General features: G+C 40.0%; 2 protein-coding genes across 2 annotated transcripts; one reads left to right on the forward strand and one right to left on the reverse strand.

Annotated features, from left to right (window-relative positions):
- The first annotated feature begins 6,586 nt into the window (after nucleotides 1-6,586).
- On the forward strand, nucleotides 6,587-8,309 carry syce2 (synaptonemal complex central element protein 2). The gene is made up of 5 exons (XM_046404415.1): nucleotides 6,587-6,617; nucleotides 6,927-7,033; nucleotides 7,401-7,480; nucleotides 7,603-7,717; nucleotides 7,876-8,309. The coding sequence occupies exons 2-5, from the start codon at nucleotides 6,959-6,961 to the stop codon at nucleotides 8,074-8,076; spliced, it is 471 nt and encodes a 156-aa protein (XP_046260371.1). The 5' UTR covers nucleotides 6,587-6,617; nucleotides 6,927-6,958; the 3' UTR covers nucleotides 8,077-8,309.
- A 117-nt stretch (nucleotides 8,310-8,426) lies between these two features.
- On the reverse strand, nucleotides 8,427-13,065 carry LOC124067233 (glutaryl-CoA dehydrogenase, mitochondrial-like). Its single transcript, XM_046404400.1, has 12 exons — nucleotides 12,682-13,065; nucleotides 12,160-12,269; nucleotides 11,907-11,939; nucleotides 11,626-11,766; nucleotides 11,413-11,475; nucleotides 11,064-11,234; nucleotides 10,837-10,966; nucleotides 10,277-10,493; nucleotides 10,060-10,163; nucleotides 9,503-9,628; nucleotides 9,223-9,383; nucleotides 8,427-8,889 (listed from the first exon to the last, which is right to left on the reverse strand). The coding sequence occupies exons 2-12, from the start codon at nucleotides 12,260-12,262 to the stop codon at nucleotides 8,816-8,818; spliced, it is 1,323 nt and encodes a 440-aa protein (XP_046260356.1). The 5' UTR covers nucleotides 12,263-12,269; nucleotides 12,682-13,065; the 3' UTR covers nucleotides 8,427-8,815.
- Between the last annotated feature and the right edge of the window lie 702 nt (nucleotides 13,066-13,767).

The raw sequence follows: 13,767 nt of genomic DNA on the forward strand, positions 1-13,767 counted from the left end.
GGCTTAGATCTCACTTCAGAAGAGTTGAATGTTTTTTTTCATTCACCTGTTTTGTGGCTTGGCTTGATTTTTATTCTGAAATAATGAAAGCATTAGTGAGACAAGATATAGAAATTTTCATGACTATCATTTACAACATTCAAATTTGTCAACATCTCAAATACAAGAACTGTTGCAACAAATTTGGATCTCTTCACCCAGCCTTTGAATGTATTGCAGGTCCAGTAGCTGTATGGGTCATAGTAGAGGCCCATGTACAGAGCTGAGATACTGACGTGGTTGGCTGGTCCTGTGGGACAGGCGAGGTCAAGACTTGCGCGGTCACTGCTTTTTGTCCCTCACAGAGAACCACCTGGCCTGCCATCAGAGGATTATACTGAGTGACGCCAAATTGGCAGTCGCTGCAACCAGGATAAACTCAGCCAACCAATGACTATTAACCTGGGAGTTAACTAAGTAGACACCCAGAACAGATGGGCATGTAAATGTTTCTGCAATTCATGCAGAAGACCAATGCATTTAGTTAATAGATTCACAAATGCCCAAACAGGCCAGGGTGTGCTATAATGTCCTATCACATAATGAAATCCCATTGATATTTTGTTTTCCTTAGGTTTATATTGCCTTACAACTGCCTGGCTACTTTAGCTTTACTGATTCTTTAATGTGTGTTTTGTTATTAATTTTGAAGTTACAGTCCTTTGGTACCATGCATTGACAGGCAGAGGTGAACTGACAGAGCTGAGTCATTGCTAACAAGAAATCAGCCAAGGATAAGCAGCCACCTGAGGATAAAGGACAGGTAAGGATCACTTAACCCTGACTGACATAATCTCTGCGCAGACCAGAATAAAGCTTCACCCGGTTGCACATCAGGTCAGACAGACTGATGATTGGACAGTAATTATACTCTGCCACCTGCAGGGGCCCTCAGTGGGTGCCCCAAAGGATTCACAGCAAGCAGTAATCAGTTCAAATTATTAATTACAGCAGTTAAAATCTATGTTTTTATTATAACCATCTATCAAATGACAATGTGAAAACAATCTGTAAGGGGTTGTTCATAATGATGAACCTACATATAAATATCACCTAAAGCTGCAGCTCACCCTGTCTTAACAATGAGTTTCAGCTCTTTGTTCACTTGTCCTGCCCACAGCACAACTGTTTTGGTTCACTTTCTCGATTCTCATAGCATTGTTTTCACTGTTTTCAGCAAAAAACCACCAGAAGCTCTACAGTACCTGTTCATCGTCAAACAGTAAACAGATCAACACAGTTAGCATGTAGCTAGTGAACCCAGGGGAGCATTTAGCAGTTGGTAGAGACCTAAAACAGTCCATATTGGACCTACATTCATCATGTGGACAGACTCCAAATAAATGATAATGCCTTCCTTTGTTAGGAGTGTAAATGAGCACCTTTAAGCAAACTAACAACTTTACAATTTTTGTTAACATGAACCCTCAGTCTTATGTTTCCCCACCTGCAACTAAATGTTCATAACTGCAGCACAGTAATCCTGAGCTCATATGTTCCACTTCAAAATCCAGACAATAAGTAATCCTAATATGACTCTTGACACTGGTAAGCACAAATCAAAAGATGATTTCACACACAGCTATAAGCAAGCTTTGTGTCACAGCATTTTTGGAAGGAAGTGGAACTTACAACAACCTTAGTTTTAATAACCCAGAAAAAATTTCCTTTGGAACCTGATGTCAGTCAGCACAGTGTAAAATCCTCCAACACAAACAGCTAAGGTCAGAAGCTAGAAAAATTATAAGTAAAAGTAATAGACAAGAGGGTCTGGAACCTTCTGGTGAATCACTTCCTCACAGTTTGACCTTCTTTGGATCTTAATTGGCTCCATGTTAAGCCCTAACCCATGTGTACCAATTGGAGAGCTCCTGTGCCATCTCCCATAGTGTCAGTGTGGAGTTTAGAGTGCTAAGATCTCCTGGAGCAGCAGGCCTGAGGAAATAGGATTAGCAAGTCTTCTACCTTCCCTCAGTTCAGAACTGAAAAAGTCCCTTTTAAAAAGTTGCCTTTTAAGTTGTAGCTATTTGATTTGAGCAACAAACACATTAGTTTGCAATCAGTTTCCCCAACTGCTCCACACACTTCGAAGCAGGGAGGAAGTCACACGGCATGAAATTCTGTCTTTATGAAGAATTAAATCAACCACCGACAGTAGCTGATAGTCCATGGAATGAAAATTTAGGTTTTTATAAATCTGAAAGCAGCCTTTTAATTGATTATGAGTGTACACCTATTTCTAGATAAAACCTTTGCTGAATTTCTCATGGAGGTAAAGAAAAAAAAAGATGGATGTACAGAAACATCTCACACACAAGGCTTCAGTCAACCAGACCCACTCTGCTGCACAGAGCTCTCCCTTCATACAACAGTCCTCCCCATTGAAACTCCATTGTTGGCTGTCTCTGCACAGCCCAGCCTGGACCCAGTGTGTCCTGTCACACAACCACAATAACAAAGAAAAATTCTTAAGTTGGACCATGACTGCTGCTGTCCGATGATCTAATTCCACAGCTCAAAAGTAATAAAAGGATGCTGTATTAAAGGCTAAGCTGCTCATCTAATCTTCTCTCCCTAATCTCCATCCCTCACTGAATACAGGCACAGGTTTCACAGATGGAATGAGCAATGTTAATTCAATGAGAGTCCCCCAAAATGATCTAATGTAGAGAAGACAATGTTAATACTTTGATATTTGTCCAGAGAAAAACAGCAAAGGTGGAATAATCTACTTGTTTAGTTATAGGTGCAGACAGAGAAAAAATGAGAAATGAACGAAAGTGTGGATACCGTGCAAGTGTGTGTGTGTGTTTGTGTGTGTGTGATGTCACAGTCTTCCTGAGCTTTTAATATCCTGGGATTTCTGCATTTCAGCCAATATCCTGCTTAAAATGGACCCTGGAATCTGTCTTTTTGAATTGTGTAACAGTGCTGTCAGCATAAGAGAGCTGCATGCCTTCTGCAGTGACATCCTCAACACACACCATCACCCTTCAACAGCTTCACAGTGAATCTTATACCATTATTAAGACCACGGCAAAGTGTCTATGTTACACATTACCACATTTCCTACATTTCCAATACTAATAAAAAAAGGGATTTATTGCTGAATTTATTAGATATGAGATCATTTGAGATGATCTCTCTATTTCATATCAGATCGTACTTATCTTATGCATGCTGTGTCTATCCCTAAAAAGTATCACATGGTGACCTGAAAGTGGTCACTTCCTCTAACTGAATTAACTTCACCCTGTAAGTTAGTGAGTTAGGCTGATCTTCTTAAAGACTCCTCCTGAAATATATTTAGCATCAGACAAAGACACAAGGGTTAACAGTCATTATCTTGTCATATTATTCACCTTTATTTGACGCAAAGACTCAACCTGACTTGGCTCTCCTGTAATATGCACGCTGCTCTCTTCATCACTTATACTGTGTAATATACTGTGTAATACATTTGAGAAACACTTAGTGAAACAGTGAAGATTTAGGACATGATTTTGACTGGACTTGTAATTCGCCAGAGTTCAAGACACATCCCTGCTCATGGCCAAACACTAACTATTTATAAATTTGCAGTACTTTGTGCTGAATGTGCATCACAAGCTTGTCATTACTCTTTCTGTTTGTCAAAGCAGGTGAAGATCCTACATGAAGAAAAATGTTACAGCATGGACCGATAAGGGAGTCTGAGAAGAAAAGTTAAATAGTCATGATGCTAACTTGGCACAAATCCACAGCGAAAATTAACAAGTAAAGGCCATCCCACTTCCTGAGGAAATCTTCTGCTTGTTTCTGTCTCAGTCGCGCACAGAGATCAGTTAGTCTGTTCCATAATCCATACATCCAGATTGGCCTTGATCATTGTGTGTATGACTGCATAGTCATATGTGGAATATATCAAAAGTACTTATGCATAATTTGCATATCTCTGTGAGTCATACGACAATTCTGGATTTGTGACACTGTTTCATGATCATGAGCTCCCTAGAAAATGATTTATGTAAAATGCATTTCAGAGGTGAAAACAAGGAACTAAAGGGAAACCAAAGCAAGATGGACACCAGAGGAAACAGCGTCAAAAGATGCACCACATGAAAACTTGTCTTGGAACCTTTATGCTGCCTCATGCATCACTCTCTTTTGGAAGTGGATGATTGAGGGACGGGCTGTTGACATTGATGGAGGCAGGAAAGAATGAGGGTATATATGGGATGACAGCCAACAGAGGGCTGGCCAGTGGGCTCTCATTTGGGAGGTTCATGGGGATGATGACATCGTCCTGGTCCCACACATGGAAGGCATTTGGGTGGGAGTGGCTGAGGGCAGGTGGCATGTGCAGAGGGCTGACTCCTTCCCCTTTGCTGTCTTTTGTCAAGTCCTCATCGACTGGGCCCAGCAAACAGTCTGGGGACAGAGAAGAGGGCAGGGATGAGAATGCAGTAATTTATCCCAAAAATCCCCACTTTCTTAATTTTTTTTTTAAATATAACCTTGGTCAGTATTGTAGCCTGTTAAGTTTGCTTAATTGTTATTGCACTTTTGCTTCATCCCCAAGGAAAATTTCTTGATGGAAAATTTTCAGCTTTTTTTTTTTTTACAATAAACTTACAAGGAAATATTTGGTATAGAGACATAAAAATGTAGCTTTAGTTCCTCTCATCATGGGTATGACCCTCAAAACTCACGTATGGCGAGTAATATTATAATATTTGAGACTTTACTTTAAGACTTTTGCCTCACTGATTTACAGGTTTGGGGTAACATTATGAAACAAAAGCAAAAACAACCAAATATATAGCACATTTGCCCTTTATTATCTGGCATTTTGAGTGCACAATCAAACAATGTTTGCATAAAGCTATTTTAAGCATTAGGATTGATATTCACTATATGGACAAAAGGCCACCGACCAGCAATCCACAGGATGTAAAGCATAGACAGCTTTGCAGCTATAACAGCTTTCACTCTTCTGGAAAGGCTTGACTTAAGATTTTGGAATGGTTGTTTTTGTTTATCCCAAAGGTGTTGGATGGGGTTGAAGTCAGGATTCATCCAACCATGTCTTTATGGACTTTGCTTTGTGCTTTGTGCACAGTCATACTGGAATAGAAAAGAGCCTTCCCCAAACTGTGGCCACAAAGTTGGAAACATAACATTGTCCAAAATGTCTTGGTATACTGAAGCATTAAGATTTCCCTTCACTGGAAGTCAGGGAACAAGCCCAACCCCTGAAAAACAGCCCCTTAAAGAGGTATGTCTGGATATTTTTGTCTATATAATGTATGGCTATCTCTACAAAACCTGAGTACCTGTTACATCCAGCATGAGGTCTTTGATGAGATGACCCACAATAGCATAAGCCACGGCAACAACAACCAGAGCAGCCATCAGTAGGTAGAGAACAGATTTAGGTAGCTGGATGAGATCCCTGGGAGGAGGTTTGTACTCCTTGTAAAGTGGCTCCACATTATGGACCAAGTACTGAAATGAAAGTCCTCCATTGTCTGTGTGGTTAAAGCTGTCCATATTTTCAGAGTTTCCACTTCCTCCAGTGTGTAGTAGATGTTACGTTATATCCAAAATGAAAATATATCCAGTTTGATTTATCCACCTGCTGTGATGCAACTCCCTGCAGAGAGGAACAGTAAGTAAAAAGAGTGATATCTAATATAAGGCATTTATGGGGGTTTAATGCAAATATATTCGAATATCTACTTGAATTTACCCTTTTATTTTACTGTTTAGAGCAGCTAGTTTCCAGACACTTAACCGACATAAAAATAACCCAGTGAATAAATTAACCCACCTGTCAAGACAAAGTTTTTGCAGTTTCCATATTAAACACATCTGGAGCTTTGCAGCGCTGGTTCACCAACACGTTTCTACGCAGTGGTTAATTTAACTTTCATTAGCTTCATGGTGTCATCATCAGTTCATCCTCCGCCAGACATTAAGATATTTCAGACAGCCTCTGTGTCTCTCTGCTGCATGCTGTGCCTGTGCTACAGTAATCCACACTGCGACAGAGAGAGAGAGAGAGAGAGAGAGAGAGGAAGTGAGGGAGGGAGGGATTAAGTTTCCAATCGCAGCAACGATCAATCACCCCCTCATCCCCAATCCACCCCGATTTAATCCACCAGAAACAATCTGAGTAAGTGCTTTGTGCTCTGTAATGCCCACAGACATCACACCCACCCACATACATGCACAACTAAGAAGAAGCTAAGAAGTTCTTAGTTGTTTAAACCCATAGAAAAAATCCTTAAAACCTGGCTGAAATTAAATCCTGTCCCATTTTACCAGCATTTTTATTTATCACTTGTTGAATTTATCAAATAAAATTATATTTGAGAAAACATAAATGACACTCCTTGCGTGGATTTTATTAGTCTAAATATAGTAATGTAAATGAATATATTAAAATATAAGGAATGTATATTGTATATAGTTGGTTAAAATGCAAAAAAATACAAAACAAGTCGCTGGGTGTCAGTTTGTTAAACATAAACATAAAAAGGAACCCACTGCCGAGCTAGCAACTGTTTTAGCGCTTAGCGAGCTAACGCTAGCAAGTAGGTGCACATACTGTAGCTACATATCTGTGGTAATTTCAGATAGGTAATGTACACTCACACACAGTTAACGCACTAAGTAGCCTATATCTATACATTTCTGTGGGTAATATTTGTAAAATTTGTGTAACTGTATATTCATATAGTTGTTAAGTGTGAGGCTAAAGGTAACCTTAATGTTATATTTTACAGCCAGGAAGGATTAGCCAAAGCCAAAAACATCTGTAGCTGTTGAGAATTAAGCCATTACATTTTGCTAGCTTCATTAGTGGAAACAGGTCATTATTTTTTCCCGTGTCTCCTTTTCAGATTTAGGCACTACAGAGTCAAAGGCAGCAAAAATGGATTTTTTCTTTGGCGACCTCCCGTCCCCCTCACATCCCCCTCCCAGGAGCGGACATGGAGACCTACAAACGGTAAACACGTAAACGTAAAAACTTGTAATGCGATTTTGAGGGCAAACAAGTTAGGAAAATGATTGTAGAAACAAACTACGGTCTTCTGAAGACGTGACTGCTTGACTTGTGTAGTTTGTTTGTTTAAACCATATATGTATAAATAAATGCAATAATAGACAACACATCTTGTTCCCATGTTGTCACAGATGATAACCTGTTTCCTCAAACTAACACTTTATTCTCACAGGATACTACCGATATAATAATAATAATAATGATAAAACAGTTTTATTGGCACTGTCTTTTGGAAACTCAATGAAATGTACAATGGCACACCTGCTGATGTAAGTATTTATAGCTGCTTTCCTTGTCTGTGGCGAAACAGACAGAAGAAACAGATCATAATTCAACAAGAGGGAAGACTTCAAACATGAGCATGACTGAGATTCAAGAGCAGCCTACCAGGTACAGCATTACCTCCAGTGTAACCTATTCATTGGTCTGATAATGTAGTAGCTGCTGAACACTTTCCTCGGGATGAACAGAGGGAACTCATCAAGCCACATGTATGTCAATATCTGTTGTAGCTCAAGCATAGAAGACATCAGCAGAAGAGCGCAGGATCTGATAGAGCAGATTAACGACACCCGCAGCAACGATCAGAAGATGATGGACAGCTTTCAAGAGAAGCTGCTCAAGAAAGTACAAAACTGTTTTCATCCTTCTGCCTTCTTTCATGATTTTCAAGATTGATGCATAAACACTTGTTGTTCATTGTTTATCTTGTGCTGTACCTGTCCACAAATCTTCATATCTGGTCAGTGGTTTGAATTTCATTTACTCTTTTCTGTATTGTGTAGGTGACAGAGATGTGCCAGCAGATGAAGGGACACATGTACATGGTATATGAAGAGAACAGTAATGAGATGCAGGAGAAGCTGCAGGAGCTGTCAGAGGTGCTGGAGAGCTGCAATAAGCTCAACAAGGAGCTCATGGAGGCCAGCCAGGCGCTGGCAGGTCTCAGAGAAGGCCTGGCCATGAGCCAGATGTCAGAATCGTGATAAACTAGTTATTGTTCTGATGCTCATATTATGTGGAACTAGTTCATGTGTTTTTCTGAATCACTTAATGTGATCTTGTTTAATAGGATGGTGAGCATTCAGATTAGTTGACTTCGTCTCAGTAACTCCTTTTGGTTTCCTCTTTTTCCAAGAATCCTTGGTTGACTCTGTCTTTGTTTTACGACAGTAGTTCAGGTTTCTTTGTGTTCAAACAAATAAAATGCAATTTATTATTTGGGTCTCTGGTACAAATACTTCATACCTATTAAGTATAGTAATAAAAGCATATATATTTCATCAAAGCATATAAGCAGGACTTCAGACCTACAGTAACTAACACATGACAACAATTTAAATTTAAAGATAATTTAATGTGAATTGGGCACATAAAATCTCAGCTACATTTATAACTTTGCACTTATTCAAAACTGGTTATTTACATACTCTATTATGAAATAAAGCAACTCAAAATTCCACATGCACCTGCCTTATCAGTACCTGAGGTATATTTTCAGGCATTTTAACTGTAAAAATGTCATGGCAGTTGGACCCATTGTTTTGTGAGGTTGACCTTGCATTCACCAAAGATAACAACTTGCAGTTTCAAAGACTGTAAATGTAATGAGGTATTTGTAATTTATCCCACCAGGGAAAGGCTTGTGTTTCTCAGAGATCAGATGAAAAGGTGGTACAGTAAAAGTCCACATCAAGTGCATTTCAAGAAGGTGACCGAGAGCCTTTACTTTCCAACAGTGAAAGACTGCAGTCCTGTGATGGCTCTGCCAAGGATCAAGGCATGAATATCGTGAGTTCCTATGAAGAATGATGAAAAAACATTAAGTTATTTTTACGTGACAAGATAAAAAAAAAAAATCATGATATTCCCCTTACTCTGTTCTCTTTTACAAACAACTGGCAACATCTATTTGTATTAAAATTTCAGAATTGTTAAATATATTTACTTTGACCATGTGCTTTGTATGAAGTATATCAAAAGTGGACCAAGCTCTGAAAAATCTCAATTTCTCTGCACTGCTGACCTCTGGTGGTGGACGTACACGATTGCAGCTAAAGTTTTCACTCAAAAACTACTTCTGTTGGCGCTCTTAAAGAAGCTAAATACGAAAACTAGATGTGTGCCTGTACCTTCATATGTGTTGACGGCCTCCAGGTTCATGACGTGACGGATAATGTGGTACTCATCAGCGATGCCATTTCCTCCCAGCATGTCTCTGGCCTGTCTGGCAATATCCAAAGCTTTGCCACAGCTATTCCTCTTCAGCATTGAGATCATCTCTGGTGCTGCTCTATTTAGGGAAAGAAAAAACACATTAAAGGAAAACTGTAGAAGAGAGGACCAGTGGCTCGCAGAGGCCAAAATAACCATGTGATACAAATAGGACAGAAAAACAAAAATAAGACTCACTTCTTCTTATCAATAAGTCTTCCCAGGGCCAGACATGACTGTAGCCCAAGTGTGATTTCAGTCAGCATGTCAGCCATTTTCTTTTGCATCAGCTGGTTCCTGGCCAGTGGCACCCCAAACTGGATCCTGATTGGAGGGTAGAAAGACATGAAAACCAAACCTCTAAAACAGCTGAGGCTGCAACAACACAAAAAGACTGCTATAATGTTCAGTTTGGCCCAGCAGGTGTTTCTACTGAACAGAAATGACAAATTAACTGTAACAAATTATAAAAAATATTTTTTATAATAATATCCATATTTTTTAATACCTAATTTATTTTTGTGGGATAAAAATGCTCTTTAAATACATAGGATCCATAATTGTTATTTTTATAGTGACACTTTACACAGTAAGTCAGTCAGTTAAGGGAGTTTGGGATCCTAGTACCATTCTGCAATGAAACAGTCCAATACAATACAATAAAATAAGTGTTTGTTTTCGGCCTGTGGTCCACCAGTAACTTTCAATTTTGGAAAAAGTTTGGGCACCCCTGCTCCAGACAGAATATCAGGTACCTGTCCAGAGTGTACTGACGGGCAGCATGGAAGCAGAATTCAGCAGCTCCCAGAGCTCCCCATGCAATTCCATACCGGGCATTGTTCAGACAGCCAAAGGGACCCTAGGCACAAAGGTCACCAACAGAGCAAATGTAGATATCAGCACACAGTGACATTAATGTTTTAATATTGAAGTAAAATTAATTGAACTTGATTTTAGGTAGCAGCCACTTACAGCTAGACCAGAGACGTTGGGCAACAGATTTTCCTCAGGAACTTCCACTTCATCCATCAGGATCATGCCGGTGGCAGATGCCCTCAGGGAGAACTTGCCCTCAATCTTAGGGGTAGAAAAACCCTTCATTCCACGCTCCAAGATAAAGCCCCGCACTCTGCCATCCTCACACTTGGCCCACACCACTGCAATGTCCGCCACAGGGGAATTTGTGATCCTAATAGAGGAGTGATAAGAGTTTCAAATATCAACTGCAAGACAAAAGAAAAAGAAAAAAACAAGTTTTGTCAATTTTGTCAGTTTTGCCTCTGTTTTCATGTGGATTTTCATCCATGGCAGCACTGTAGTAACAGTTCTTTTCACGTCTCAGTATCAGACCTCCATGTGTCAAACTCTGTAATTTAAGTTTTCCACATCCATCACATTTCAAGTACAACTTAAATCACAAACATTGTCCAGATCCATTATCAGTATCTCCTCTCCTTTCAAGTCAACAGATACCTTTGAGAAAACACTCCACTGGGACAGCCTGTGCTTCTTGTATGTGTCCATCTACCTACCAGGTCTTGGCTCCACTGATGGTGAAGGTGCCACTGGATGGGTTGTATTTGGCCTTGGTCTCCATACTGCTGGGATCACTGCCATGGTTGGGCTCTGTCAGGCCAAAGCAGCCCAGGATTTCTCCTCGAGCTGCAGGACAAATAAAAACGTGACATGACAATCTTTAAATCTTTCTTTGGCGTTTTTTAAAATGTCGTGTACAAATGAGGAAAAATGTCACCCTCACCAAGCCGGGGGAGGTACTTCTCCTTCTGGGCCTCGGTGCCGTAAGCGTTGATGGGGTGCATGACCAGTGAAGACTGCACACTCATGACTGACCGATACCCGCTGTCCACTCTCTCAACCTCTCTGGCAATCAAGCCGTATGCAACATAACTAGTGCCTGCACAGCCGTACCCTGCAGAGGGGCAAAGAAAACCCCCAAAAAACAAACAGTTTTAAGTCTTACAATTAATTCTAAACCAAACATGACAAAAATTATGTATTGTTTTAAATAAGCTGAGAGAATGAAAGGAAATAAAAACATAATGAAAATTAAGTAAGTAACGATAATGTGGTTTTATTTTTTTGTTTACCTTTAATAGTTGGACCTAAGACACCCAACTCTCCCATCTCTGAGACAATTTCACGGTGGAAATCTGTAGACCAGAGCATGTTGGCAAAACAGAAACAATCGACAATTAAATATTCATAAGAAAATGCCTTTTTATGCAACTAACAGTTGATAATAACCTAACAGAGATAGAATTCCTCGGTATGCTCTGATCATGGATGTGTGCTCTGCTTACGTTCATGCCTGTTAGCCATGAGGATTCGAGGCATGAGTTTGTCCTGGCAGTAGTCGCGGAAGGAGTCCCGGATCATGATCTCCTCTTCTGTCAGCTGACCCTCCAGATTCAGGGCATCGCACCAGCTGAATGACACCTTGGCTGAGAGACAAAACACGCACGCGCACACACACACACACACACACACACACACACAGTGGTTATGTCACTGAAACATGTGCTAACAGAACATGTGAAAGAATCTAGACAGACCAGGTTCAGATCAGTAACACTTCACTTACATGCCTTGGCTGGCTTTTTGATTTCGTCAACATCTAAAGGAAGAAAATAGTAGAAAGAAAAAAGTGTTCAGTCAAATGGATTTTACACCATCTTACAGAAATGTAAGCAGCTTATTTCTGTTTAACCTCCTGTGCGCTCTTTTTCTTTCTGAACAAAAAAAGAAGGCAGTGATATCCACATTCATGGGACATAATTATCCCAAAACTTTGTCTTACAAGTTCTTTTTATATATTTAGAAAATTTCAAATGTACCCTTGGGATTTGCAGCAGCTGTACCCTGGGCTCTGGACACTGTGACCGCAACACATTTTTGGGTGTTTGACAGCACACGGGTGACAGCACCTCTAAGAGCCATGTGTGTACTGTACACAGAGGAGATGGGAAATATATATGAAAGTTGTGTTTTATTAATATTGTTAAACAAAGTAAAAGCACGTGCCGGTTGATGACATCATAATGCAGCAGTATTGTCATGGCAGACCTGTGAAAATCAGGAAAGTATGACAGAATAGAACACACATCACACTTTCCTAAATTCCCTTCATAAAGTGCTTTTAAGCAGGCTCGTAACATAAAAAATAATATCATTGCATTATTATTATGCAAGTCATAAAACAATGGGTTGAATGTTGCTTAAGAACTGTTCATGTTTGACATTTACCAGAACAAAAGTTGCCCCCTCATGAGGAGTGTTCAAATACCCTAAATTAATTTGTCCATGCAGCAATGTAAACATTTAATCCTTGGTTCAAGCATCCAATTACAGTACAGTACCTTTCAAATCTGAGCTGGTCTGATGATCCGATGACTTTTCAGTGGAGGGTTGAGAGTCAAAAGTCGCTTAAATAATATTTCTCCGGTTGCAGCGTCACAGCCATACGTAACGTTGACAGTGGGAGCTCATTTCCTCCATGACAGATGAGGCAAGGCAGCAATGTTCGAGCTATAGTTGTGCAACGCATGGCAGTTACGCAACCACCTTAGGACTGCCTTTAGGGACAGAAAGATAAATAAATTAAATACAAATGAAGGGATGTTTCCCGCTGCTGATGCCTGGTGCTGCCTCCTGTACCGTGAAGAGTATCTGCCTACTGTTTAACTAATAGGTGTGACAATTACATATGTAACTCATTTCCACACTCAAAATGGCGTTCGTGGAGTGCGGTAGGACAGGAGTGGACGGAGGGTGTCGGCCCACGCCCTCGCTGCTCATTGGCTGCTTAAATAAGGAACCGAGTCCGCAATGTGTGAGCGCCTGGACCCAAGTTTTGTTAGTGACCCTGCAAGTGACCGCGGAGCCAGCTGACACGCAAAAACAACAGCTACAGCTTTCTTTTTTTTCTGGATAAAAGATAAAACTCATTTTAAACGTTACATTGGTTTACTTTATCAATAAACGTGCTACCAGGAAACATGTATGTGTTTGTTTTACTGCCTCTTATTTTGGATGTGTAAAACTCTTATAATTTTCTCAAGAAAGCTGATAACATTTCATGCCTTTTAATTATTCATTGCTTTTCTGACACACCTAGACATGACGCACTCGTGCCTAAAGGTGGGGCTCTCTCCTAAATGCTTGTCTTTCAGATTATTTTTTCATTGGTGGGTTTCATTGGTGTTTTTTGTGTTGTTTGTTTTGTTTTGTTTTTCTAAGTTACATGACAGAATTGCTGACTGGAGCAGCTCAGAAAACAGCAGGTCAGTCATTTTTCTGTTGTAGCCAGTTTAACATCTCATGGAGCAGTAACTGTACCTGTTACTTTCTCTGAGCAGATTAGGAGACCCTTCCTCTGTGATCCACATTGCTTATGAATGTAAGTCTTCTGTCATGAGTTACAGTCTAGTGTAAAAGGAATAGTT

The sequence above is a fragment of the Scatophagus argus genome, chromosome 2, assembly GCF_020382885.2.
Source record: "Scatophagus argus isolate fScaArg1 chromosome 2, fScaArg1.pri, whole genome shotgun sequence".
NCBI classification, from domain to species: Eukaryota; Metazoa; Chordata; class Actinopteri; family Scatophagidae; genus Scatophagus; species Scatophagus argus.

Coding starts and splice junctions, on each gene's coding strand:
- LOC124067233 (XM_046404400.1), bottom strand. CDS start 12,262: ATGGCTCTTAGAGGTGCTGTCACCCGTGTGCTGTCAAACACCCAAAAA. Junction 9,629..10,059: donor CGTCAGTACACTCTGGACAG/GTACCTGATATT, acceptor CCCTCCAATCAG/GATCCAGTTTGGGGTGCCAC. Junction 9,384..9,502: donor AGACTTATTGATAAGAAGAA/GTGAGTCTTATT, acceptor TTCCCTAAATAG/AGCAGCACCAGAGATGATCT.
- syce2 (XM_046404415.1), top strand. CDS start 6,959: ATGGATTTTTTCTTTGGCGACCTCCCGTCCCCCTCACATCCCCCTCCC. Junction 7,034..7,400: donor GACATGGAGACCTACAAACG/GTAAACACGTAA, acceptor GTGGCGAAACAG/ACAGAAGAAACAGATCATAA. Junction 7,718..7,875: donor AAGAGAAGCTGCTCAAGAAA/GTACAAAACTGT, acceptor TGTATTGTGTAG/GTGACAGAGATGTGCCAGCA.